Genomic DNA, 27966 nt, shown 5'->3' on the forward strand with positions numbered 1-27966 from the left:
TCGATAAAAATCCACCTTCTAAATACATACACCTTGAGTCAGATAAGAAAACAGTGAACGCGTTTCTCGAAGGCTCTTCCACTCGTGCGGCTTCGGTTGAGATTTACGGTTTCCAATCCTGTGCAGTCCCCTGCTGGAAAGCCCTCGCCATTCGCTTTCTCTAGGAGTTTTAATAGTTTTACGTGGTGGTATCGTGTTATTACCGGCCATAGTACAGGTAAATAGCCGTCGACGGGACAACTATTTAGCCAAAATCTCCCTCATTTGGTCAGTGGATTTCGGCAGTGGATGATGGGAGAGAGAAAGAGAGGGAAAGAGAGCAAAAAAACGGAACGGGCGCGTACATTCACGCAAGTCATTGGGACAGAGCCGGTTTTTGAACGGAACGTTTGTGGGTATTGGTGTAAACGCGAGTGGAAAAGAAAGAACAAGAAGCATTTCTCACTGGAGTTTCGAACGGAAGCCTGCACCGACGGTGATAGCCCTGTTCGTGTATGCGAGAGAGGTGCACGTGCGTTCGTGAGTGTTTGTAAGAATGCGTACGCACACAAACACACACACATATTTAAACGCGCGCACGCATTGATGTTGTGTCCGAAAGTAATGCAGTGGCAGTACGTGGACCTACAGCGCGGTAGTGTTGATGAGATGTGTTCAACACATAAGTTGCATAGGTGTGTGTGTGTGATGACGTTGAGCGAGCGAGAAAGCAAGATCGGTGCGTGAAATTGTGCACAACAGCGGCGCAATGGTAGCTCGTTTGCGATGTGGTAATGTTAGTAGAGAGTGATCCTTGTCATCGAACGGTCGGCTATTCCTGTGGCTCCTCGGGTGTGCGCTTGGAAAGAAAGGTTGACGGATTTTTAGGTTATAAAACACTCGGTTTTGCCTTCTCCTCCAGCGAACGCGGCCGGTGAGTGTGTGTAGGGCTAAGGCTGGATTTAATCATTACCGAGCAGTTCGAGGACAGGCAACGATACGAGCAAATCGCAACAGGCGTTGGACTTTTCCAGCCACCGAGAGACACACGGCGAAAAAAGTGGTGTGGTAGCTTTTTCGCTGTATGTTGCTCCTGCTGCAAATCCTACATTTGTGAAAAGCCAACGTGGTGTGGTGCGTGGTAGTGGTGAATCGTAGACGTTCTCCTGCGTTCGAAGTAGGGCCGGGTGTTGGTCAAGATCCGTTTTGCGAAGTTTCCAACTACTACGGCGCTACTTGTGAACTCGCTCGGCGGAGCCATCCACGCTTCCACGAATTGTGTGTGTGTGCGTGCGTGCGTGCGTGTGAAAAAAGACCCGGCAAACCGCGACTGTCTCTCCTGCGTGTGTTTTTTTTGTGTGGATTGTGACACGAACTGTTCCGCGTCCTTTCGCACCCCACAAGTCTAACATTGTTCATTTCCTTGTTTCCGTGTTTTTTTTTCTCTCGCTCTCCCTTGCACTCCTCGTCGTCGGCTGGATTGTGCTGGCGGTGCATCACCGATCTCCCTCTATCTCTATCTTTCACTCTCTCACACTCTATAAAATATAGGCAATAGAGTACACGAAGCTCGAAGTAATCGAGAATCAAAAAGAAATAAAAGTTTCCGGATACTGAAGATCCCAGGCAACCGGAAGCGCAGTAGCAGCAGCAGCAGCAGCAGCGGTAGCACCAAAAGCAGAAGCAGCATCAGAAGCAACTTTTACAACTTTTTAATACATACACAAAATGAGCTGGCAGGATTACGTCGACAATCAGCTTCTCGCTTCGCAGTGCGTTTCGAAGGCAGCCATCGCCGGTCACGATGGTGGAGTTTGGGCCAAATCTGAAGGATTTGAGGTAAGTGTGTATGTGTGTGTGTGAAATTTGTGATCCTTTGTTTCGCGTGGCCCTTGCAAGTGGAAGTGGTGTGTGCCAGAAAAGGCGTTGTTGAAATGAAGTGACGTATGTGTGTGTGTATGTGTTTACGCAACATAATTCTGTCTGATCATTACAATCCTGGGAAAAAAAGGGATGTTGTCGGCATTTTTTTCTCTTGCCAACGAGAATACTTTTGTCACCAGCGCCCCTTCGCAGGGGTGAAGGAAAAGCAGTAACTCGTTGCGTGAGAAGCGAGAGCATAAGTGAGCAGGCAGAGTTCACCATGTATAGAGGAAGGAATCGTTGCCATTTTTTGTTTGTTTGTTGAAAGCGGCCGGCGGCCCGTATGCAGAAGAGTGTCGCAAAATAAGTTTTTTTGTGTCCCGCTTACGTACTGTTGCTTCGGGAAACGGAGCATATTGCAAGTGTGATGCGTGTGAGTGAGCGAGCGGCAATGAGAGTGAGAATCCGTTGCGTAGTGAACGCTGTATCGTGGTCTGCTTACTCATCAAAGGGTGTGACCCGTGAGATGAGATGATGATGCGGCGCTGTCGAGACGAACGAATGTCGATAACTTCCTGTGAAATGGCTGCAATTAGCGAAATGATAAGTGAATGCACTCTTTGCGATGGAAATGATACCAGACGCATGTAAATGTCCGGCATGCGGTGTCGGGTAAGGGTGTTGAGAAGACGGTGGAAATATGATTACTCATCGTAGGTGAGAACTCTGCCTGACTCACATCTTCTACACAGCCTGCCAGCATTACGTATCCGGTGTTAGCCCTTTTTGAGTTGGTACACGTATTCTAGTGCCTATTGTCTATGGAAAATCATTCTTTTTTGTACTTTGATGAAGTAATAGCAAAGGTGTGGACAGTATCAAAGGTGGAACCGCACCGAAACTTCAAATGAATGAGCACATAAAGTGAGAAGAAGATCAAACTTTGCCGGCTCACCATAGAAAATTTTCAAAATGGCGATTTTGCCCCCACCCGGTGAAGAAGAAGTGTGATTTTTGTCTGCTCTGCTGTTCGTTGTTTCGGTAGTTTGCTTTGTCTTTGTAGCATGTTTTTGCAGACTGCAGCATCAGAATGATCAGACTAAAGCATCTTTTGAGAATTGTTTCGTCAAACCAGCAGCATTCTGTGTCCGAGGGACTGAATATTTCTCACCGCATGCCCCGTTTTTTTGTGGTCTTTTCTACGCTGGCTCACTTTTTGCACATCTTTAAGGGCTGGTGGTGTGTACGATATACGTATTGTGCACGCGTGTGTGTGTAGTGGTGTAGTAAAAGTGCGATTCTTGCACGCACACCCCGCGATGTGTTCGGTGGGTAACACTGAGTCACACAACCACAGACAACCGCTAATACCACTCACTGCTTAGCAACGAGTGCGTGTGCAAAAGGCGATCTTTTTTTGCTGTAGCTCCTCACACACCGCTTTTGCATTTCTCATACAGAGCATAAAAGATGCGTGTGCGCTCTTGCTCATATGTGTATGTGTAGTGGTGCTATATTCCGCAATAGCGAAAAGAAAGGAAAGGGCAAAAAATGCCGGTGAATTTTAAACCGGTTCACCGCCACCGCAGCCACCGTCGCGTACTTGACTTCGGCAGTAGGAAGTGACTGCGCACAGACAGCCATGTGAGTGTGTGTGTTGTGGGTGTGGGTGAGGAGGGTGAGGGATTGAAGGTGAAGGGGTTTAGGCATTGCGCTTCCACTATCGTGAGGCCAGATTTGTACAGACGGTATTTGCAGAATGGCAATCTTAAATGTATTGTGTACTTTTTATCACCGCCTCATGAAGAAGTTGTGGTTCACTTAAACTTCGCGTTGCACACACCAAAAATGTGCTCTCTTGTTTTGCAGCGGCGCAGTCGATGCGCAAAAGTACGCGTGTTTATCTTATCTCTCTGACCAACCGAAAGGTGTTGGTGAAAACTGCTCTCATGAAAAGCAGATAAAAATTGCATACATGTGTTTCTGTGTGTGTGTGTGCGTGCATCGTCAGTAGTACCCATCTCGGCATTCGATTGTTGCCCTTTGTTGTTTCCCTCAGCTGTGTTCTCCCTGGTTTCCCCCATCATTCATATCGCACCGCGCGGCAAACATAATGCGGGGAGCATCTGTCATTTATTTGCATTTGGACCGTGTGTGCGTGCGAGCCTTGTAGGATGGCGTTTGGTCTGGCCGCTGTTGCGCCTCCTGCGTTTCCCTTGTTTGAGACGAAGAAGTGACTGTATGGCCCCGTTTCCGATGACTCATCGTTAAATTTAGAGGGTCGTTTTTTAAAGACTTCCGCTATCCTGTTCGAACTTTTATAAAATTTTGATTCAATGTTGCAAAAAAAGGCGAGCAGCAATGTTGCTAATTGGCCGAGACGGAAGTTAAGCTTACCTTTGCATGGCAGGGCAGGACCATGTATCGAATCCTGTCCGTACTGTCTCCCCATACAAAGGACTGACTATTCAACCACAGGTAAAACAGAACAAGTTTAAACCGCTCCATTCTTTTAGATACACGGCAGTCACAAGAACGAATGTAAAGTACTGGCCGGACTGTCTCCCCGTACGCAATAATTCAATACCCATACAGGTCAAGACTCCACGAGGTTGTAGAAGCAAAGTTGAGACCTAGCAGGCCATTAAGCCAAGAATATATATAAGAAGACCACTTGCTATAAAGGAATTTAAACTGCTTCAGTATTCAGTCGTCATCTGAAATACTCAGCAGACAGGAGCATCCGTTTTCTGCATTTTTTTTAACTGGTTTGACAGTATCAAACCGTTTTATACTCCTTCTTATCTAAAAAAAACTCCTTAGGGGAATATGCGCCACAGTGCGAGTAACACATTTATCATGTTTTTCCAACCCCCAAAGAGCGAGTGATAATGGTATAACGAAGTAATATGTTTGCAGCGAATAATCCCACCCCTGCATCCACTAACCTCTCAGGTCCCAGGAAAGCACGCATAATGCACCGGAAGTGGGACAAAATCTGAGACACGTGCTACAGCCTATGCTGTACCGCACCACCACCACGCCTACGATTTGTGTAATGAATTGTGTCTATAATGGCGCCGTGCCCGAATGAGGTTCCTATCCAAACGATGGAAAAAAGGAACGACAATTTTTCCTTGAAGCGGGTTCATTTTCCACTTGACGCTGGGAGTGCTAGAATGTAATGCTATTACTCATGTTTTAAATTTTATATGTAAAATGTGGAATTTTTAATTCTGAGAAACAAGGAACTGCTCTTACACGTTACAAGTCGAGCAGTTCCGTTGGACGAGATGAGTTTAATCCGAATAGAGTGGGCTAGTGCTTCTAGGATCACGATGTAGAGAAACTGCTTGTAGAAAAGGTGTTGTGAAAATTTGCATCTCAATGGTGGAAGCCCGAACTCTGAGCACTCACTGGTACGTACACCGAGCACACACGTGAAGCGCAGGGGGAAAAAGCAAAGAGATTAACTGTTCATTACGGTTTTAAAAGTGTGCTTCTGAACAACGCACTTCCCGAACCGAAAAAATCGTTCTTCGGGAATCACTTTGAACGAGAAGATAGCGAAGCAGCAGCGCGCTTGCTTACCCCGAGTGAGTGTGTGGATCAACGATCCCCGTACCAATTCTAGACCGAATCCAGGAGGAAAACTTTGCGTGGAGAACGCTCTTGCCGTCTTTTTGCCTTCTGCCTTCTTCGCTTCTTTCCTCTTCGGTCAGGAACGGGCGGTGCGGGGACCAAGTACCCTATTTGGTGCGATTAAATGAGTTTTAACATATGGTAAGCAAATTTATTTCCTTCTCTTTGTGCGCCAGCTCTTCCAATGCCTTTTCTTTACTTTCGGTGGGAGAGTATGTTTGTTCTTTTCTTTTTTGCTCTTTTTTTTTGTTTGCCGTGGCATTTTCCGCCCATTTGGTTTTGATGATGAGAGGAGAGTAGCATGAAATGATGTGGGGCGGCAGCACTACTTCTAAGTGTGCTGGCTCGGTTTCCCCACGCGTTTTTGTAGCCCAAGGAGCAGTAGAAGTGTTTGTTGATTTAGGTGTGTGTTGAACGGGAACACACACGCTGGAATTGAGGAACGTTCTCGTTAGTAATTGATGCTGTGCTGCTGTTGTGTTTCATCGATAGGGTGGAAAGCTGGAAAATGAAAAATGTAGCTAAAGAACAATGTATTGAAAATTCGACAAAATATTTTCTCACAAACAGACGCGCACCCACGGGCGGACATCATATGGCTCGGTTTCAACGTGAAGCAGAATAGCTTTTTTATGTTGCGGGATCATCGTTGTAGATCGATCGGCTGCCGGCTCTCTGTCGTCATTGTGATAAAAGAATTCGCCCGCGGGGGGAGCACACACTCCACCGGCCCTGATTATGCTGCGCAGTCTTCTTCTCCCGGGCTATAGAGTGGAGAATGTGCGAAAAGAAACGGGGCTCCCCAGTTCCATTTCCAACCGGATCTCTATCAAGGGCATTAGTAATGGCAATGGAATGGTCGGTGGTTTCCACCGCACATAGAAAAAAAAAGAAATGATTCCAGGCACCATGTGTCCCTATCGCACTGAACAAGAAGGAGGAGGAAATGGGGAAGTAAGCAAGAACGCGCCCTACATTATCGACATGGGTTGGGTTGGAGCGCTGCTCTGCCCTCGCTTGGGCCCGCAGTCAATTTGTCAAACGTTGATTCCGAAAAGGAGCGATGAATAGTGGTGGCCGGAAATGGCAAATGCTGACGACGCCCTGGCGTTCTCGTTCTCTCGCTTTGCTTTGTGTGGTGTCCTTCTAACGCAGACGATTTTCGCCATGGCAAAAGCGCATCATACTGCTGCAGCGTGTCTTCGGTGTCTGTCGGTTGGTCTATTAGAACATTGTACGCCCGTATCGTGCTCGACATATGGTGGACAGATCTGAGCGATGTTCAAGAATGGCAGTAAAGTTGCTAAAGGCAAACAAATGAGACAAAATGTGTCAAGTAGTATATCGACCAAAACGCCAGCATACAGTTGCTGTGGTAGGGGAGAGTATATGGGCGAAGGCTAATTTTTCACAGTCACTAAACGCACAAGGCCAACATTTAATTTACCGAAAAGTGACTAATGGTGTGGAGGTACGTGTTGGAGTTGAAAGAATTTCTTTCTTTAAGAGAACTTTGGACGATTTGTAGTTGTTTTCTAGATTGGAGAATGTTTGCTGTATCCAAATGCACACAGACGAAACAAACCCAATGACTAATGTTGGTTATTTATTTTTGGAAGAATTTGTCTCTCAATGATCTTGAGCTCTGTACTATTTTAATTGCCAAGTGATTCATAAGGCTCAAACTATATAGTAATCTGAGGTAACTCTGCAACTCGCGAACGTCCCCAAAGAACAGAGAAAGAGAGTTACCTTCCACCAGGATCTTGATGCTGGGTTTTTGGGACCCTCCACTGACAGACGATTGTGTTAGCGTGCGCGCGCTAGCTCGGGAATGAAGAAAGGGAAAGAGAAAGTTAACGTCCAGCTTCTTCGGGCACCAGAGGCGGTCGAGACTTATCGTAACTTATCCACAAAAAAAGCGACACTCTATGTGTATGTGAGATTGGCGATTTCCTTTTCATACGTATATACATATTTACGCTCTGTCTGCTGTCGTTTGCGGGAGGAGAAGAGTCGGTCCAAAGGTTAGTGTTGGCCGCCGTCTCTTCATAAGCAAGCGACAGTTTCCGCTTCAAACTCCCCTTCCCTGTGTATGAGGCACACACGTCGTAACAGGGTGATGAGATCGATGGAAGGGCTCATAAATATTCGAACTATCGAATCCGGTTTGTCCTTTCTTTTCCAGTGTGGTTAATGGATGCGATGATACTGCGGTGGTGTATAGCGGAGGGACAAAACTGCCTTTTAATCGCCGTATCAAATGTGGCTTTTGAAGTTTGTTTTGGTATCTTCAATCATACGCTGGCTTCTGAGAAAATGGAGGAAAGTTAGATGGGAACACGAGCCAACATGAATCATTCATATATCTTTTTCTCAGGGTTCATATTGCAGGGTTAACACTTCTCACAACCCTTCACAAAAAGCATGTGAAAGTATGAAGAAAGTTTTTGGACCTTGTATGATTGTTAAAACAGTATTTGATAGTAATTGATTGATGAGGTGTTCAAAATTGCTCAGGGATGATCTTTCCTTCTCTAAAGTTACTAAAATTTAATTGTGCCAAATCTTCTCCAAGCATTGTTTTTTGTTGTCAACTCCAACAACACACTGGATTCATCCTCGAGGCCTACGTCATCCCCTCGAGCGGCCATTTTTTCATCGTCTAGGGGACATACCATGGCCACTGATCGTAGAAAAAGCGAATTGCAAATAATCGACGAAAACGCCGACAGTTGATGGTTTTGTGTCATATGATCGGCAGGCAGGCAGCAGCGTTGTTGGCCTCTAAAACGGGTCAATGTGTTCATGGCACACATCGATGCTGCACTTCTTGGCTGCTGCTGCACCCTGTATGGGGCCGGCAGGCTAGCGATTGAAGCCGTTTTCTTTGGCTGGAACACAATAAAGCAGCCGTCGCGGAGAGTAGGTGAAGGTCACAGTGGCGAAGGTTGCCTCCTCGAACGAGAACACGAGTGCCTAGTGCGATCGGCCCCCCAGAGTCGTCACTTTCAGCAAACCTGGTCGGATGGGGTTTCTTGGTAAATGTGGATGTTGTGTTGGGTGTGAGGTGCTAGGAGCTGGCTTGTCTAGCCAATGCAATGCGGGGAGAAGGGATAGCAAACAGCAGGATCCATCAATGCATGAAGAAGGTGGAATCGCGTGTTCAATTTCTATGTATCATTTCCATGACCAAAACCGTGGCCCAGAGTAGGTAGCAGCGGGGACGGCGTCTGTCTATCAGCTGTCTTTAGCTTCTGCCCACTATACATTGATTTTCTACATTTTACTTCTGTTTCTATCGACATTCTTCTGTGTGTTTGTGTGCTATAAGGGCCCGGTAGGGAAGGTTTGTTCGTACCGCGAAAGGAAGCATGAGTAATGAACCTCTAGAAAAGGGGCTCTAGAAAGGGGGAAAGTGTAGGCACATTTCTAAATTTCACAGGAAATCCAATTACCCTTGGGCAAGGTCGGCAGTTTTTCTCTGGTGCAGGCCGGCGGTCCCGTCAAGATGGAAGTGCCAAGCGTGGAGAGGACACAAAACAACCAGAAGGGGGACACGACATATGAATGGTCGTCCACCACACCACCATCTCCTCATACACCCGCATGTATATCAGCTGTGCAAACGAGAGCGACACGGAGTCGCGCAATTGAAACAGAGCTAGTATAGATATAGTCGCACGTCGCGTCGGCAAGCATCGCTTACTGTGAAGAAGGAAACACGTGGAGGAGCATCATGATAAACACAATAACAGCCCAGCATCATCGAGAACCAACCCGGGCTAAGTAGTGTTGTTAAGTAATGTAAGCGGGGCTGTGGAACGCTGTGTGTTTGTGTGTGGCTGGTCTTTTCGTGGAACTAATACCAGCAGTGGTGCACTTGCTGTCACTCGTTGCTATCGGTTTTCCGTAGCCAGCCCCAGAGGGGCAATATGAAGAGGGCCCGTGATAACTATTTTGTACCCAAAGTGTAATGCGCATTCGAGAACCCATTGTGTGACGGCGTAATGTCACACTTGTTGTTCGTTGTATGTGCACTTGACACATTCTTGAGTTTCTGTGTCGAGTTTCTGTGTTGCATTTGCCCCATACAGGTTCATTCAAAAAGACGATTACTACTATCGGTGGTGGTGGCTCCCGGAGTAAAAGGAATGCAGGGATCATTAAAGCATTTAATCTCCGAGTTGAGCAACAAAAGTGCGCGCTCATATGGAGGCAACACTTGGATGTGCTTTCAATTTAAATGAATCGAGTTAAACGACTGTTAATAACAATATGTCGATTTTGTTTATCTTGGACAACTGAAATGTGTTGGATGCTCTGATCGACAGGAAATGAATTGATTTCAAGTTCTATTCGGAAACTGCAATCGAGCATCCCTCCTCATGGCTTAATGCTTGATGAAATTTATCATCACTTCTCACTTGGTTCCCTAGCCTAGCCCTAGCCACTCGTTGACCTTCACGGACAGCAGGGCGAAGAAAAATGCAGACGCGTTCGTGCACAACAAAGGTGTCGCGTGTTTGCCATTTTAATATAAGCGCTAATAACCTAACGTAGCATATTGATTAGCTTATGATGAATGTATAGAAGGGTGGACTCCGCGTGAGGAGGATTATCGCTAGAGCCGATGTGTGCACTGTGAACGGACGATCGTCATCTCCGACAACATCAACACAGAACGGACGATTAATAATGCGCTATGCATAGATGCTGTTTGAATAATTACGACGCGAGGAATGGCTAGCACACGCGCGCGCGCCTCTAGAAGACTAATGGCGAATGTGTTTCTGTCTGTCTGTCCCTTCGGAGCCGTGTCGTGTGTGTCGTCTAGGTTTGAAGGTTGTTCTAAGGATTGGGCGTGAGATGGATGGGGTGTGTCATTAACACTCGCATGGGGTTGAGTTCTCAATTAGTCCGTTTACGGATGATGCACTAAACAGTGGGAATGTGAACCGTTTGACCTTGTCCGTGATTTTACCAAGATGAAAGCGATTACACGAGTAGAATGAGATTGCTTCATTCTAAGTTTGTGTAGATTTTCATCTCCATTAACAGTTTCATCTAGTTTATACTCTCTTTAGGGGATGATTGTTTTTCCAATTCTATTGTGTTCATCCTGGTCGTATCTTGTCCCACTATTCTGTGTAACAAGGAACTGTAGGTTGATCAACAGATCAGCAATTACTTACTAAGATGCGAGTGATTTTTTTGTCCTGCAAGAAAGCAGACCAAAAACATTGATATAGATACAAAAACCGCGAAGAGCATGTCCTCCAATGCTTCGCGCTTTATAATTCAATCCTGTTCAAAATGAGAAAACCGGACGCACACACGTTTGTCTGACCACCGCACCTTCTCTTTATTCGGGAACCGTCTCGCGCTTCTTGTTCTTGTATGCCATCTTTCCGTCACACGGAACTGGTTGGACCGGTGCTTTCCGGTGGGGACACACACAACGGTGGTGAAGACAAGCGCGCGTGGCCAAAGTTGCTTGGTTGTTTGGGTTGAGGTGATGTGTCACCCGAAGTGTGTGTGTGTGTGTGCGTATTGGAAAGAGGAGAGCGAAAGAGACGCCTAAAGGTCCCAGGTCCGCGCACCACCTCCCCCCTCTGACGCAGACGTTGCATCGCGACGCACATCGGAAAGGGTAGATAAAGTTGGTAGAGCCACTTTTGGCATGGTGGTGGTGGTTGTAAAAATGGTTTATAATTCTCTACGCTGGCTAAAATTCAAGTTGGCAAGTCGAGAAAGAAGACGGAGAAAAGAAAGCCTTAAAGGGAGGGGAAGAGGCTTTAGAAAACCAGATAACGAGACCTTTACAATACCTTACCATAGTTGGGACATTTGGACGTGTCTCGGCTGAAGGTGTGTGTGCTCGTGCACTGCCCCGCGTCACATGTGTCCAGAGGAGGGTGAGTTTGGTGCAGTTGCAATATCACGTTTTGTTGCTAACCACACATGCCACCACCCGGGACTGCATCAACCAGAGCGAAATAGCGGAATAAATTTCGAAAACACGCCTCATCATCACCATCATTATGGTCAACAGTTGCGATGTTGAAGATATACAAATTAGGTGTTTGTTGACTTATTTTCATGCTCGCCTCGTATGCATTTTAACCGAAATAATCGAAGTTTAAAATCAATTATCGCTATAATGAATTGTTACGGCTGTACATGGTGAATTACATACAATTTTCTAGTTCTCGCCAGGTTAAGGGCCTGGTTCTCGCATTATTCGCCAACTCAGCACTGCTGCTTAATGTCATGTGAATTTAGTTCTTCATTTTAGGAGCTTTATTTTAGCCTTCTCAAACCACAAAAAGATCGACGATCGATGATTGATCGATCGAACGAAAGCGAAACCCCCGTCCGCCACACAATGGGCAAGATGGTGTTGTAGGAGGATGAAGCACACGAATTTTAAACCTTCCTGAGCCCGAACTCGGCTTAGTCGTTGTTGATGTGTTTCTATTTTTTGTCACACATTTTTTGAGGCTTATGTACGTTCGAGCAACGCTAGGCGTTAGCTAGTAGTGGCTAGCATTCTTAGATTGGTGGGGCACCACGCGGTCGGTGTCTTGTGCCTCTTGTGTAGACAAAAAGGGGTAGATAAGGGATTCGTATCATACGATTTTCGATCAGCAAGCAACTTGCTCGTCAGGTGCATGTTACCCACCGTCTGCGTGTAGCGCTCACGAATCCGGCATATGACGTAATATGGGGGGACGTTCACACTAGTTGCGGTTGATTAGTCATCATCGTCGAGTACCGCCACCGATATTTGGGTGATGGTGTGGCGGTGGTGTGGTGGTGATGCACGGTTAGAAGGAATCGTTAAAACCGATGATTGTATTTATGATTCAAGTCTATTTTTAGTGAACATTCTTTGATGTTAATCATTCACAAGCAAAGGGTGAGTAACGATGCCTGTTTACGCTGATGGGTCATGGGCGCTTTCGATTTGGGAAACTTGTGGACTTCTTTTTCGTCGTAGCACTAGTTTCGTAGAAGCAGTCTTGTATATCAGTTGCAGCCGAAATATGAAACCAAAATTATTCCTTCGGTCTGGTGAGTTTCGCTTCCCCATAAAGACAGTCCAGTCCGGTGGTTGCATTTTGCTTTTCCTTCCCGTTCTTCGTCAGTTGTGATTTTCTTCACCCCTTTCCTGTGGCTGACAGTGCCGTCTCGCGTGGTACGGCCATCAAGGTGCTGCACCGGTTGATTAGTTTGTTGGAATGATTTTTCTTCCTCAAAACGGGTGGTTTTCCACATTCCTTCCTCGTTAACGCGGGGTTGTTGATGCCCATTAAGAAGTCATGCTCGTTGGGGGAATGATTCTGCGCTAATGATACGGAAAAATGGGCTTCCAACTTACCTATCTCTCTCTCTCTCTCCCTGTTGTGGGGGTACCTGGACAGAATCGCCATTTGCTGCCCACCAACTCTTCTGTTTCTTGTTTGTTTGTTGTGTGGCTGTTGGCTCACTAATGACGTGATAATTGATTAAATGGTGGAAAAAGATAACTCATCACCGCTTCCAGTGCTACGTGCTTTGGAGCGTCCTCTGGTAAGGCAGTGTTTGCAGAACAGCAGGCTGCAGCTGCTGTGGTGATAAACGGTTCCCTTTTTTTTACCCCACTTTCCGGACTTGGTTTATTCAGCGTGACACCAGACACGTGTGGTGTGTGTGTGTGTGTGTAGGGGAGAGAAGAAGAAAATGACCACTGGAAGGCAAAAACGGACGGGGTTTAAGTAAAGGGGTGGTTAAATAAGGGTGCGTTCGTTTCCTGGCGCGTTTGCTAAATTCCAACCACATGTGTGTGTGTGTGCGCTCGCCATTTATATGAAATTATTACAAAATAATAAACTCTGTGGCGCGAGGGCTGGCGGCGCATATGTGTTCGCTGAATGAAAATGTTAAAATGCGCAAAGTTGGCAATTGCTTGGTGCGCCCGGGCACCGTATGTGTCTCGGACTGAATCGGCATTTTTCATGTTTTGTTGGGCGTTTTGGGCCTTTTTCCTTTTACCTACTTCTTACGAACCGTGGATTGTAGTTGGTAGAGATGGAATGGTTTAATTTTATTTATTTCTGTATAACCCGTTTCGATGAGCCACCAACAACGATACCACCCGCCAGATTTGACTTATATAGTCATAGCCTTTTCTTTCGGGCTCCTCATGTAACGGTCAAGTGCCTCGGTCGGTTGGCTGCGATTTCCTCTTCCATCAGTGCTCTTCATTGCGGAGTTCGGGGCCGGCTCTTACCGGCGTTTTTAACTCATTATCGCTAGAAAGTGGAAAGATCGGGGTACATTTTTTGAAGGGGGAGTGCAATTGTTGATGGATGGAACGGTGTCACGAACGCCGGGAGTTTTTGGCTGGAAGGTCATTGAATAGTTGTTGCTGCTGTTCATCAAACAAAGATGTTTCTGAAACAAACGTTAGCAGATAGCGGCGTTCGGATCAAAAGCGATCAAAAAGTTAGCGTTTTGGAGGAAGAAAATATGAAAGTACTACCATTTTTTGGACATGGCTACGCGAGAGAGAGAGAAGGAGAGCAGGCAGACGGTTGCGAAAGTGAAATGTTACGACCTGACCTGGGTGATGGAGAGCTGGCTATAGCGTTTGCCAAGGTGAAGGTGGTTATGATTCATGTAGCATGGCATGGCGGATATTTTTCATGACACTCTATACTACAAGATATTCCAAGACTTCCCCCCCGAAAAAAAAGCTGAGGCTCTCGAATGCCCAAGCACACACGCGAAAGAGCAGTGTGATCTACTGGAAAAGTCGTTGGCCCAAATCGAACTTAATTGCCCGGAACCGAGACGTCCACACGATATGAGTGTGCCTTTGGGTTTTGGACCGTGCCCGGTAGCTCGGGTTCACCGGATCTTTCCACTTCCGCGCAAACTGAAGCAAACGTTGGAACTCTCTATATCCTTCATTTTCGACTTTACCGGTCGGCGAAAGCATCGACAATCATCATCTCATCAGCGTGGCAGTGTGTGGCAAAGGTAGCAAGCAATATGATATCATGAAGCAGCCGAGTCTGCGTTGCTCTGCTCCGTTACGCTCCAATTTGTTCAAGTCACACAGAAAAAAAACGCACACTCTCGAGGAGGAGAGTCAGTCGAATTTTTGAACATCGCACCAGCACGCGAAAAAAAGCCAAGTGGAAGGAGATAAAACGGGGTAGTAGCTCGGTGGCTTTAACGGTGGGCTTAATTTTAGCGAACACATTTCACGATTTAGCAGCGATCGGTGCTTTTATTTTGCACCAAAATTAGGAACATTTAGTGGATGGCTGAGATGATTTAAGTTCTGTTTATATGCTAGAGTTGGGAAGGAATTCGAAGGATCACATCAGCAATGTGTTCTACAGAGGACGAAAAAAAAAACCGAAGTGGCGTAAAAATAGGACTGTTTGGAATTTGGCGAAAGTTGTGGTGTGCGGCGTTGAATTGAGTTTTTTTCGATTCCAACTCTAAATTCGTCACATCTAACGGTGAAAGATCCTTAAAGGGGGAAAAATACTAATTGAGATGGAATGTCGATCGTACACACCACCTCGTGCGTTGTGAAAGAGACCCCCCATCGGAGGCCAATCATTATCCCATGTTTGGTTCCCAACGCACACACTGTTCCTAAAACCTCAGCCGAGAATCCGATTTGGTCACAGGAATTCGGTCTGCGAAAGGGGTAGCTTTCTTCAGCCGATGCCGATGACCTTCACAACAATCCTACGATGGGCGAGATCAGTATTTTCTACTCTCCGCACTCTGCAGGTTCGCCCTCCTGAAGCTGCTGCAAACACACGGACCTATCCACCGCACGTCTGCAGCGCGCAGGGGTTGTGTTTTCTTTGGATCTCTTCGAAGCGTGCCAATTTCTTTGCGATGGCTAATTTTAGACATGCGTATGGGGTGATGATGATCACCAAGGAGGAAGGGAGGCCGCCATTGGCACGTTTTGCATGCGGTCCTACAGATTGATGTGGCAGGGAGCGAAGAAGCGCCCGAAGTTTTGTTTGGAAGAGAGATCATGTGCAAATGTGCCAAAGAAGTGCGCTTGTTCAGTAGCCATAAATAGGCTGAATGTTGGTCTGCTTTGCGCGCACACTTTACCGGTTCGGTGTGTGTGTTTTTTCTCCATTATATGGATGGTCCACACCGAGTCTCGACATCGACGACGGACGTCATCAGTTTGTGCCTCATCTGTCCATTTCCAGCTTCTTTAAATACTACCCGCGAGGAGCGGTGATGGAGGGAGAGTGGATTGAAAAGTCTTCATCGGGTTAAAAATTAGCTACTTAAAAGGTAAAAAAATGAAACCACCACCACCTGAATGCTGCCCTTGCGCGCATCGATTTAAAGCACGTTTCATTACACAGCGCTATTACCACATTTGGGCAGAGTAGTAAGTGCGCGAGAGTGTGCGCCCGAGAAGCTATCCCCTTGGTGTGGTGGTGACGATGATTCAGAACACGGCGTGTGTCTCGTCGGTGGAGGTCTCTCACACCCGGTTTCCACCCTTCTCGCTTCCCCTCGGTTAAGCGGGTTTAATGTGGTGCCTACGGCGCTTTATCTTGTACCCGGCTTTGGTGTTTAAATCCTATTTTGTCAAACCCACCGAGTGAGGACGGTGAGAGAGACCACAGTGAGTTAAGATTCAGACCAGCACGACGGTGAAGGTACGGTTCCGATGACGGTGATCATTGATCTCGTATGTGCTGGGTTCTCCTCTCATGCCGTTAGGTTAGGTTCAGGTTATTCGTGCTTAGAAAACAAGCGGTTCGTGGTGTTCTGGCGAGCAAGAAACAAACAATACTAAATATAGATGTATCAGAGATGTGGTTGGAAGACTGGTCGGAACAAACGCACCAGTAAGGCAACTCATGCCCTGCTTAGGAGATGTTGTGCCTCTTGATTCATGAAATGCTGCTGCTGTGTTGCTCGGTCCATTGCAAACATCGATATTCGGTTTGTAGGCTGTTGGGAACTGGAACAAATTACTGTAGTATAATTATTCTAGGTTTAGTTAATATTTTTCTGTTACTCAGAGATAGTGCTTCAGAATATTCGTCAATCGTCGTTTGAATCCTTCTTAATTTATACTACATATGTCAGAAAGGATGGATATCCGGAATCGGCATTTTAGGGATATTAAGACAGCTACCTAACAATGGTCCCTGAATACAGAAAAACCATCTGGTATGAACAAGAGACTTGCTGGGATAATTCACTGGCCTTCATCCTCGTCCTGAGACTAAATTTTCCCAACCTGTGATGGGTTTCGGATACTGTCTGAAGGCGATGTGATGCCTCCGCATGTTTTTCAATGAGAGTCTCAGGATGACCTCAGACAGGAGGACCTTTATGGCCTTTAGCTGCCAGTCAATTTCCAAAGAGGATCGTGTTCCACAATTGCGGAGTAGTGTTGAAGGGCTAGAAAGGTCAGGAAGCTAGACTTCCACACCGAACCGTGATATATCCTTACAAAGAGAAGAAGCTGTAGAACATGATTGAAGATGGCTACGTGAAGTGATGGCTTATTTTATATGGGGCGCAGAAGGCTCAGTTAATGGATGAACATAAATCAGATTTAGAGGACCATTCCTGGAGACTGTAGCAACAGCATCTTGTGGTCTTAGTACTGAACATTATTCAGCCTTTCTGTAAATGCAATGCATAGATTGTCTTTTCCGTTACGAAATTATCAACCATGTCTGCCATTGCTCTGTAAGTTGATAAATTCACGAAATTTCGATTCCCATCATTTTCGTCGACGTTACCTTTCCTCCACACTGAGATGAGACAACTTGGAGAAGGGATCAAGTTCGGGACACAAGAAAGTAAAAGTAAAGCTTCAGACCCCCCCAGTCTGCCTTCTTCAGGCAGCCGGCAAAAATATACCTCTTGCTGTGAGACATCCGTTGACCGAATACGGAATGAGGTGAAAGTTATTACCATTCTCTTCATCTCTCTTCGCTCACCCCCCCCCCCCTCTCTCTCTCTCTCTCTCTCTAGTGAATTTGGGATGATGGAACGCAATGCTCGTTATAGGATCGCAAGATATGATTAACGATGAAGAGCGCGAGCTCTCTCCCTCCTGCTGCAGTTCGCTGACGCACAGACGTCTTGTGTCGTGGGTTAAAGGATCGTAACCCGGGGGTTTTACGAGTTGCCAACGCGCGCGTTTGTGTTCCACATTGTTTACGCGAATCAGCTTTGATTCGGATATTTGATTGAGCAAAATTTCATTGCAACAAATGGTTGTGCGACGGGGTCGGTCCGGTGTCACGCATCACTATTCTATCAAACACCGTGCCTCCTCTCCAGCGTTTGAACGCCCTTGAACGACCTCCGGTAATCCGATATCAGCACAAAGCAAGAAGCGCTGACTCCATATGAGTTTTATGTGTGCTTGAGGAGAAGATGGAACAGAAGAAAATGCCACAAGCGATGATGACTTGGCGCATATGGAGCGAGAGAGTTTGTCGCAAGTCCTCCTCCAAGTGTATCATTGGTGGGGGTCATACAGGAATTATAAGTATATTTCATACCGATAAAGAACAACCCCCCCGTCGAATGCTGCGAACCTTCCATTTTCAAACTGCGTGGTAGTAGTAGGACCACGACGACAAGCGGCACAGATTTTCGAATTGAAGGAGAGACGATTGCTGTTAAAAATAACATTTGCGCTGGTTTCTTCCCACTTTCTTTCACGCACGCATTAGTTTCGTTTTTTTTTTTGTTTGCTACCTTCACGACTGTTACACCTCATCATCCCTCTTCTTCATCCGGACCGAGCGACCAACCACGAGTCCTACGGGTTGGAACTCGGACGAAGCAACCTCCTCCCAACACGGGAGAGTACGAAAACGGCGGGACCAAAACGAAGTGTGGCGTGTATCGTGTGCAACGAAACGTCTCTCATCATGTCGTTTTAACCAACCGAAACCGCGTGCGCACACCTTTTTGATTGGGGTGGCCACTAAAATGGGTAATAATTTAATAACGTACGGTGAACTCTCGGCCGCCGCCCCCTATCTTTGGGTCCATGGCCACGTGGCCGATACGGGTGGAGTTGAATTAATCGTCGGAGCGAGTGACCTAAACCTAAAGACAATGACGATGAGAAGATCCGTCGTGTACCTAAAGGTGACAAAACACGGAGCGATTCGAACCTTTACGCATTGTTAATCGATTTGTGAAGCCAAGGAATGACTAACAGCTTTGCGATAAGCGGCAGCGAACGTGGAATGGGATGGTAAAAAAAGATATCATTCGTAAACAATTTCTTCGCTGTTGCCTCCCTTTTTTTCTTGGTGTAATTGTGCGCCACCGCCTGTTACAGTTCGTTAGACATGCTGTGCTTCCGTTACAATTCGCAACATTTAGCCACTAATGTGCGCGCTTTAGTCACGGAATTTAGAGCACATGTCCGTTTACTTGGTTCCGATTGGACAGGTCGGACAGAGAGAAAGAGACGTCTTGGTCGGAGTTTGGACAGCTGGAAAGTTTCCTTGAGCATCAGATATCGTGTAGTTCGATAAGATTGGGCGGTTTTTGCGGGTATTACTTTTCAAGTGTTTATTCAATTTCGCTTCCGGTTTCATTCTACAGCGATACAATATCGTCTAGTTGAAGTTGTCGCTATATCTCGCTGACTGGTTGTGGAATTTGCAAGCTTGTTGTTGCCGTCACCGAACGCCTCTCCTCGACATGGCATTTTAATTAGCCGACTGCCCCGTAAAGAGTCATGTGTCCTTCAGTGAGATCTCTCGCGGCATACTTTGCATGAGTGTATTAATGCTATTTTTAAAACTGTGTCAATCGAAATTTGGCCTAGAACGGGATAGAATGAGGGGAACGGGAGTGCCCCTAACCACACATCCCACATATGGGCGGTTCTGTTGTGTAGGGTGTGTGTCTTTATATTCAGGGACAATTATTGATGCAGCGTGAACCTTACGTCTTAAGAAGTATTTGGGGGTTTTCTCTTTATTTATTGTCACCTTGCGCGTGTTGGTAGTTTTGGGGTGGATTACGGTACGGAAATTGAAGAATATTTAAATCTGCCTTCTTCTTCGTCCTACGAGAATGGAAATGGTTCGCCTCATTCAAAACTTGTTACAAATTGAGCATACACCCTCGGCAGTACTGAGAGACAGGTGACAGCAGTCAGCTTTCAACTCACCCCGCACACAGTTTTCGTTTATTTTGAGCTAAATGAGCAGTCAAAGTAGGTCAAAACCACGGATATACACAAACTGCTGCGACTCGATGGAGTTGACTGATGTTGACATTTGGTGTGGCGAAGCTTGGACTTGGTGGACCCGAGTTGTTCGATGTTGTCTCTGGTTCGCCGGCATCCATCCATCCAGCAGTCGTCAATCATCATTTTATGCCGAGGTCCTTTTTCCCCTTCTCTTCTTCTTTCTGCCACTCAAATGCGAAGCTTAATTAATACCGATTTAATGTCATTTACTTCTTCCCCCCCAAATACTCAAAGACTGAACCCCTATTTCTTTCTTCTCCTTCCATTTCACAGGTCTCGAAAGAGGAGGTGGCCAAAATAGTTCAGGGTTTCGACAAAACCGAACTGCTCACATCCGGCGGTGTGACACTAGCGGGCCAGCGATACATATATCTTTCCGGCACTGACCGAGTGATCCGTGCCAAGCTTGGCAAAACTGGTGTACATTGTATGAAGACGCAACAGGGTAAGTGTTTGGGGGGGATAAGTCCGGGTTTTTGCTGTCTTATGTTGTGCGCATAAGAAGTTTCAAGGCGAAGGAAATGAGTAAGAGCAACAGCAACAACTCAGCAACATTGCTATTGATTGGCTGACAGTTAAATTTAAAATCTGCAGAGCATTCAGATTCCTTTTTTGGTTAATATGGATGGTCATCGGATATTTAAAGTCTTGTTCTCCCATCAGCTCCAAAACTCTGTCCATTTCGTTCAGCAAAGGCTAGGGTGTTGAGGTCTCAGCCTCAGTTGAATCTCACACTGCCAAGAAGCGAATCTCACACACAGATGCAAGATAAGAGGAAACATATGTTGTGTCCTACGTGAGTGTTGTTGAATACTTTGCCATACGCGTGGGGGCATTTTGGTGTTGGTTGCAGCAGCATCATCATCATCAGCGCTAGAAAACAAAGACACAGGCCGATAGGGACGTAATGCATTTGTCACGTTCCATTGTACCGTCAGCCGGATTCGTTTGCTTATCAAACATGTGATGTGCTGCTTTTTTGTTCTCTACTTCTGTTGTGTATGCATAGCTTCTGGAGATATCGTCTCAACCACCATAAAACGACTCCACATTTATCGCCATTATAGGGAAACACAGGGATGGTGTTTGACTCGTGCAAGTTGCACGATCTTCTCCCCATGCATGCTGTGTCATACCTGATGGAATGCAATTGAGTCAGTGAGACGATCTTGTTGGTGGGGTTTTCACACCATTTAGCCATCGATCATTATTTCGAGGTGGGATGTTAGAATACAGGGTTCACCGATAGATAGCATACGGCGAGCATACCTTAGCGGTTCGCGCAAACGTTTAAGATATCTGCGGCCATCGATAGCGATTCGCATGTACAATTAGCGACTGGCCCAAAATGGATAGCGATTCGCGTGCACACTTTAGTGAATGTCAGAATTCGGCGCGGTTTGAAAATGTAGGTTTATATGACCCAGGTTGAGGAGTCGAGATTTGAAAAAAATCGTTTAAATTTCATTTTTGATGTAATTGGAAAGTTGTTGCGCACAAAAGTGGTGTGAAAATTAATGTTCATTATTATAAAGCATAAATTTATTGATTTTCAGTGTTGGTTAAAAAAATAATAACAAAACTATGTGAAAGATCAGAAGAACAGCCATGTGGAGGGAACCATAATTCCCTCGCTATGGTTGTGGACGAAACTCGAACACCGTGTTGTTCGAACACTTTCTCTGCGAGTGCTTTAGGCGTCACCGTGCAGTCCTCGTCGATCAAGTTACGAACATCATTTACGGCTTGCTGCGACAATAATTTAGATTTGTTGCCACCACGCTTCTTTGCCTCGATTTGCCATTGGGTTTGGTATTTTTTGATGATGCCATGGACAGTCGGTTTTTTTAAATTGAACATTTTGCTAATCGTAGCTGCAAAGGCTCCGTTTTCATACACCATACCACGCGCTCTCTATGTTCGTTGCTGGTAGTTTTTCGGCTGCGAGGTGCTTGCATAGCGCTACTTGCATTTTCCTCTTGTACAGAGCTTTGGCTGGAATTCATATCTGCAAGCAAAAAGTAAAAAAAAACGATGTGTGTCTCAGTTGATTCGCTTCAGCACATACCTCTATTGAAACTCACTGTATTCTTTCACGGTGTGGTAATAAAACAAATTTACCGACAAGAACAATGTTGCACGAGCGCACTTCAACAAGCAAGAGCTCCTACCGTAGCCAAACACCTAGAAAACACCCAATTTCAAAGAGAATTCTAGTTGTAGCACTTTTCAATTGTAAGGCTGAAATACGTACCTTTAAAAGGATGATTGCCAAAACCAAAACCAACGAAGGAATGTACATTTAAACCGCTAATGATGCTTTGATTGTTAATCGCTTGGTAAAACTGTGAACTAGTTGCTGGACCAATATGCTAAATATTTTCATTACCTGAACGGATTTTTTTTTTCGTGATCGCATCAATTTTGAATTCGTGTATATACGTTCATGTTTGAATTCTCCACATGGCTGTTCTTCTGATCTTTCACATAGTTTTGTTATTATTTTTTTAACCAACGCTGAAAATCAATAAATTTATGCTTTATAATAATGAACATTAATTTTCACACCACTTTTGTGCGCAACAACTTTCCAATTACATCAAAAATGAAATTTAAACGATTTTTTTCAAATCTCGACTCCTCAACCTGGGTCATATAAACCTATATTTTCAAACCGCGCCGAATTCTGACATTCACTAAAGTGTGCACGCGAATCGCTATCCATTTTGGGCCAGTCGCTAATTGTACATGCGAATCGCTATCGATGGCCGCAGATATCTTAAACGTTTGCGCGAACCGCTAAGGTATGCTCGCCGTATGCTATCTATCGGTGAACCCTGTAAAAACTGGTTAGACATCGCAGCTATGATGCTGCTCATTTTTTTTAGAGCTGAATCATTTACTGCTGAGACAGGTCACATTTACCTTATTGCAGGGTTTCCCAGGCCAGTTCAATTTTGTAACAACACTATATGCCAACAGCCTAAAACGCTAATTCGACCTCGCGTATATGCAATTCAAATACCTAGAAAAATATGGGGGAAAAATCAAGGTGTATTTAGTTAGAAGCTGAATTTTTGTCGTTTTGACAGCCCACCATTTTAGACGAGATATGTCAGAGTTTGTTTAGAAAAACATATGGTATGGGGCTACCAACATGAACAAACAGCCTCGATTCTCAGTCCTTTGAGCAATTTTGTTTTGGCCTTGTTTATGGGTCATTTTCGTATATCAAATGTTGTCCCACGGACGATCGAAGATATTTGGTTGCATTTTTCGTCAAAAAATCGCAAGCGATACTACTACCGGCGCCTCCTCCGATGCTTGCATCACTCTTCTCAATACTCTTCCCCTCGTTGACCACGGAACTGTTATGCCAGGTCGAGAAATTTCAATTTGCTCTAAACAACTCTACCTCCTATATCCATATACCTTGATATACCTTGGAAAATACCTAGTTGAGGTAGCTGTCAAGCAGCATGTTTATACTGCGTGGTTCGATGTTATACTGTTGAACATTAACATTTTTAACCGTTAAAACGGGTATTTAATAGGATTTCCATTTTAAAACTTCAGTTAAATTTTAAAGATAAGTCTGATGGATTTTTATTGCCATTTTAATAGAGATATTTAGCAATACGGCCTTCATGAATAAAAAATAGAGGTATTTTATGCTTTTTCTAATCTCTAATTCTAATTCTTCTCTTTGAGCACCATAACCTCTTAAGGGTTCGGCCTGCCATTTATTTCTTCGACTTGATTTTTTTCCCTTAGCTGGTGGATAGTCACAGTCCTGCGCAAAGAGGGCGGACTGAATGGGACTTTCCGTTTGAAGACTGGCGCCGTAATTTCCTCAGCTACCGAACTTTTTCCATTTGATAAGAATTAATTGAAATGATAACGGGAATTATAGTGTGAAACCAAGTAGTATAAACAGCATATAAACATTGTGTCAAAAATAGCTCCATGAACTAGGTATTTTCTATTGTCGAGTTGGGATATTTATGACTTGATTGTTTGCTATCCCCCGTGTTGATGAGAAGGGTTAACGAGGTTGAATTGCATACACGATTGTCGGATTAGCGTTTTATGCCGTTGAAATATGGTGTTACAATTTTGAACTGGCCTGGGAAACCCTGTAAGAGTAAGGGAGTTTTTTCCTGGACGATGTCCGTCATACTAATAAAAAGCAGGAGAAAATGTTCCTGCCTTCTAATCACTGCAGTGTGTGCCGTTTTACCATTCCTGTGACAACCAGTTTGTAATGTGCAATCTGTTGTTGCGCTTCCATTATCGATTTCCAACTTGACTTTTCTGCAATGGTTTGTCTGCTTGAACCAGTTCTTTTGTATGCTGTAGAGAATATCTCGTGCGAATGATAGAAAACAAGAAAGGGATTCAAAAAGAAACAAGCCATTTTTTTTATCAATCCTCATATAGATCGATACTTACTCATTAGGTTGTTCTGAAGTTGTTGTTGGTTGTTAGAGCTGCTGTCGCCCCTTACATTTGCACACATGTTGTACACCTATATGCTCTAATGTTCTCAATCCTGCATTACTCATAACGGATGTTTTTCTTTCTGTGTTCTTTTTCTTCTTTTTCAATTTTCTCTTTCTTTTGCCGTTGATTTGATGTGTGTTGTGTGTGTTTGTGCGCGTTATCATCTTCACCTTCCGTTCGATGGTCATCGGTATCGGGACTTGCTGTGCCGCGTGCTGCGTGTCTCCTTGCTTCATGGGAACCCGATTGCTGCCATCCGCTGGTTGGCCCGATCCGTTTCGTTATTTTGTTTCACTCTTTTCCTCTTCTCCAACGTACATCGACCGGGGCGCGATCTTACCCGTTCATCATCATCACCACACCTGCCGCCGCAAACGTCTCAACAACCTCATCGATTTCGCATCCCACAACAATTTTCCGGCGCACCCTGTGTGTATGTGTATGCGTGTGCGTTATATGTGTGTGTGTGTGGTGCCGAACTGTACAATTCGATAATGTAGCGGTTATAGTATCTATCTACGAGGAACCCGTGCAGCCCCAGCAGGCGGCATCTATAGTAGAAAAGCTGGGAGATTATCTAATTACCTGTGGTTATTAGAAGAAGGAAAAGGCAGACAAAAAGAACAGAACAACAACCCCCTCCCCCCCCCTTTATAGGCGCGCGGCGATGGCGCAGGAAAATCGGAAATGGTGTGGCGCAGCAGAAGTGTGTGAGTTTTGATAAGAAGAAGAAAAGGGTGTGAAAGAGAGAGAGCGAGAGAGAGTGAGGAACCTTTATAGAGAAACATGGAGTAATAGAGGATTGTTGCGTGAAGATTAGCCCCCCCCCCCTGTGACCCGCGAGTGTGTTGTTGTTGGGATGCTGTGTCGAGCCATGTGAACGCGAGTACGCGTGTGTGTGTGTACGTGTGTGTTGGTTGCAGAAATCCGCAAACCATTTGTCCTCCGCACCACCACCACCACCACACATGCCTCCCTGAAGCTCCTGTGCAGGACAGCACCCGGTAGCAGACTCCGATACATTCTAGGACTCGGGGGCGGCGATCGTGCAGGCGGCAAGATCCAGGCATGAGGATAAGTAGTGAGATCAGTAAGAGAGAGAGAGAGAGAGTAAGAACGTGCAGACATTAAACAAAAAGATAAACAAGATGAACACGAAACACACGGAGAGAAGAAGACGTAAAACATGTGGAGGAAATATACTTTCATACTGCTTTTTTATAATTTAAACACTAGAAACACACTTGAATAAAGAGAGTCGAAGCGTATGCAGAGAAGATACATTAAAACAAACAAAAAATGGATCGAAACATATGAACACCCTCCCCCCACCCCGCCCATTCGTACAACAACTCTTTGGATTGGATAATGGAATTTGCCGGGTTGGAACTTTGGAGGAACATCGAAAAACAGGAAAGAACAAACTACTGGGCGCCGCGCGTGTGATGCTGTTGTACGTGGATGTGTGTGTGTGTGTGTGTGTGGAGCAGGTGAGACACGATAGTCAAGTGCAGCAGTATATTTGGCTCGCGGATTATACGGGAAGCCAGTTTGATATCTGCTTGAGAGATGCTTCTTGCAGTGCGTCTGCTACTCGATCGTACTACAACCATCGTCGAAACCGTGTATAAACCATGGTGCCGTAAATGTATGTCCTACGGGATTACAGGAGCGGTCCCACTAACAAACATACTACATCCAACGTACACCATGTCACACGACGCGCCCGTTCACCAGTAACTTTGAATGCATATTCATATTCCGATTGAAGTGGGTAAGTTTGCAGAGCAATTCCCTCACCTCCGTGTTTCGCGAATCAAATGTAAACCAACAGAGAAGGAAGCTAATCGCGCATTATCCCAGCAAGGCGCGAAGCAAGCATTTTTTTTTCAAGATCAGCGTTCACGATCTCTCGGGAGTGTGGAAGACGAGAGGAAGGAAGCATGTGTAAAAGGGGAGGAGAAAAAAGGTAGCAGAATGGTTTGGAAGTGCACAATAGATACGAAAATATAAGAAGAAAAAAAAACCGATCCGGAAGGAGGAGGAGTGTTGAGACAAAATCGACTACTAATAACACACATGCACACATTCATAATTAGGATGAAAATACAGTGTTAGAATACAGGAGAGAAGACTGCGTACAGGGAGAGGACGGACGACGACAAGGACGACGATGACGCTCTGACGAGGACGAAACAGATGGACTTTATCCTGTCGAGAGAGAGAGAGAGAGAGAGAGAGTGACCATAAAACACTCACCTGCTAGGAAAGAAAAACGCGCAAGAAACGGAACGGAAACTTACTACCTAACTCCTACGATGAAGGAAGCAGAGAACACGTGCCCCGGACGACAGGAAAAATGATACCGAGCGAGCGAGCGAGAGGGAGAGAGAGAGAGAGAGAGAAAGGAAATAATAATAAAAAAATATTGATAATACTGTGTAAGCTTAACATTTTGTTTGTTTTTTATTTTGCCTACAACTGATGTGTAAAATGTGGCTAAGCGAAGAAGAATAAAGGTAAAGGAAAAGCTCTACGAAAAAAGAAAAACGAAATTCGCTTGCGTTGGTGTGGGTCTCTGCTATGTCCGAGGAAAGATATTGGTGTGTGTGTGATAATGAAAAATTGGGGCGACTTTTTCCACTACGGATCATCAATTGGTCCGGTGTGGAGGTTTGATCACTTTTCCCTTCCAACACCTTTATAAGGCTCCGCTTTTTTAAACTCGTAAGTAGTGGTGAGTGACTGTCCCTTATCTTCTCGAAAATACTTCCAATCGGTCAGTGTGTGTGAACGGTCCTTGTCCTCGACAGGGCCGGAGTTCAAATCCCATCCGGACCCGCGTGTTCCCGTAGGACTGTTGATTATCCAGTTACGGGTAAATCCAAGTCAAAAATGGCAGACCTTTAGAGGTTGTAGTCCGAAGGAAGAAGACTAAGAAGATCTCTTAATCACCGGACTAGAAAAAGAAAATTCAGTCCTTTCTTGATGATCTTGATCTCTCCCAAGGAAGGGAGAAAATCGTGAGTTTGTGTACATTTTTTTCCTAGGGAGATTTCTAGTCATTTCTTCCCGTGGCGAGTGGGAGGGCTGCTGCCGCTGTCCATGATGTGTGTGCGCCCAACGCAAAGTGACTTCAATTCTTCAGGGTGTAGAAAATAGAAGCAGAAAAATGGCAATTCTGCCGAGAAAACGCATCAAATGAAAGTAGGAAAGAAATGCTAGCAAACGATTATACAGAGCAAAAAAAACGAGAGCAAGAGAGCGCAAGCCGAAAACAACTCTAACCTCACGCAAATGGGAGTAAAAGTGTAGAAGAAAAGAAATAGGGAAAAACAAAAAAAAAAGATAACAAAAACCTCACATATACAGCAGCAACAGGAACGGGAAGAGGAATGAGATACTAAAACATAAAAAAGACTAACACCATAGTGGGAAAACTTAAAAGGAGATAAAACGGAAGAAGCCACATAAAGATGCAACAAACGCCAATAGAAATGTGGTGGCGACATAAAAGAGAGCATAAAATGAAAAAAAACACACACACAAAATCGAGTGATAATATACTAAACTAACGAAGAAGAAAAAAAATGGAAAAATGGCGGCCATCGAAGCAAAACATCAAACACAATTTAACAAAAGAAAAGAAGAGGAAAAATAAGGACAGTATATACAAACTACCACAA

At 45.2% G+C, this 27966-nt stretch overlaps 1 protein-coding gene across 7 annotated transcripts; it reads left to right on the forward strand.

The window, feature by feature from the left end:
* The first annotated feature begins 42 nt into the window (after positions 1–42).
* Positions 43–27929, forward strand: LOC118513376 (profilin). Of its 7 annotated transcripts, none has more exons than XM_036059024.1 (4): positions 43–267; positions 1531–1818; positions 20051–20222; positions 24781–27929. In XM_036059024.1, the coding sequence occupies exons 2-4, from the start codon at positions 1708–1710 to the stop codon at positions 24876–24878; spliced, it is 381 nt and encodes a 126-aa protein (XP_035914917.1). In that variant the 5' UTR covers positions 43–267; positions 1531–1707; the 3' UTR covers positions 24879–27929. The 7 variants fall into 7 exon arrangements, with proteins under 7 accessions (XP_035914917.1, XP_035914915.1, XP_035914916.1 ...); XM_036059022.1 differs by having other exon boundaries at positions 43–217; XM_036059023.1 differs by lacking the exon at positions 43–267 and adding an exon at positions 719–851.
* The last annotated feature ends 37 nt before the right edge of the window (positions 27930–27966 follow it).

The sequence above is a fragment of the Anopheles stephensi genome, chromosome 3 (assembly GCF_013141755.1).
Source record: "Anopheles stephensi strain Indian chromosome 3, UCI_ANSTEP_V1.0, whole genome shotgun sequence".
Classification (NCBI taxonomy): domain Eukaryota; kingdom Metazoa; phylum Arthropoda; class Insecta; order Diptera; family Culicidae; genus Anopheles; species Anopheles stephensi.

Bases quoted from the DNA above. Each gene is read 5' to 3' on its own strand.
- LOC118513376 (XM_036059024.1), top strand. From the start codon at position 1,708: ATGAGCTGGCAGGATTACGTCGACAATCAGCTTCTCGCTTCGCAGTGC. The intron at 1,819-20,050 runs GTAAGTGTGTAT...TCCATTTCACAG, and splicing joins CCAAATCTGAAGGATTTGAG to GTCTCGAAAGAGGAGGTGGC. The intron at 20,223-24,780 runs GTAAGTGTTTGG...TCGATAATGTAG, and splicing joins TTGTATGAAGACGCAACAGG to CGGTTATAGTATCTATCTAC.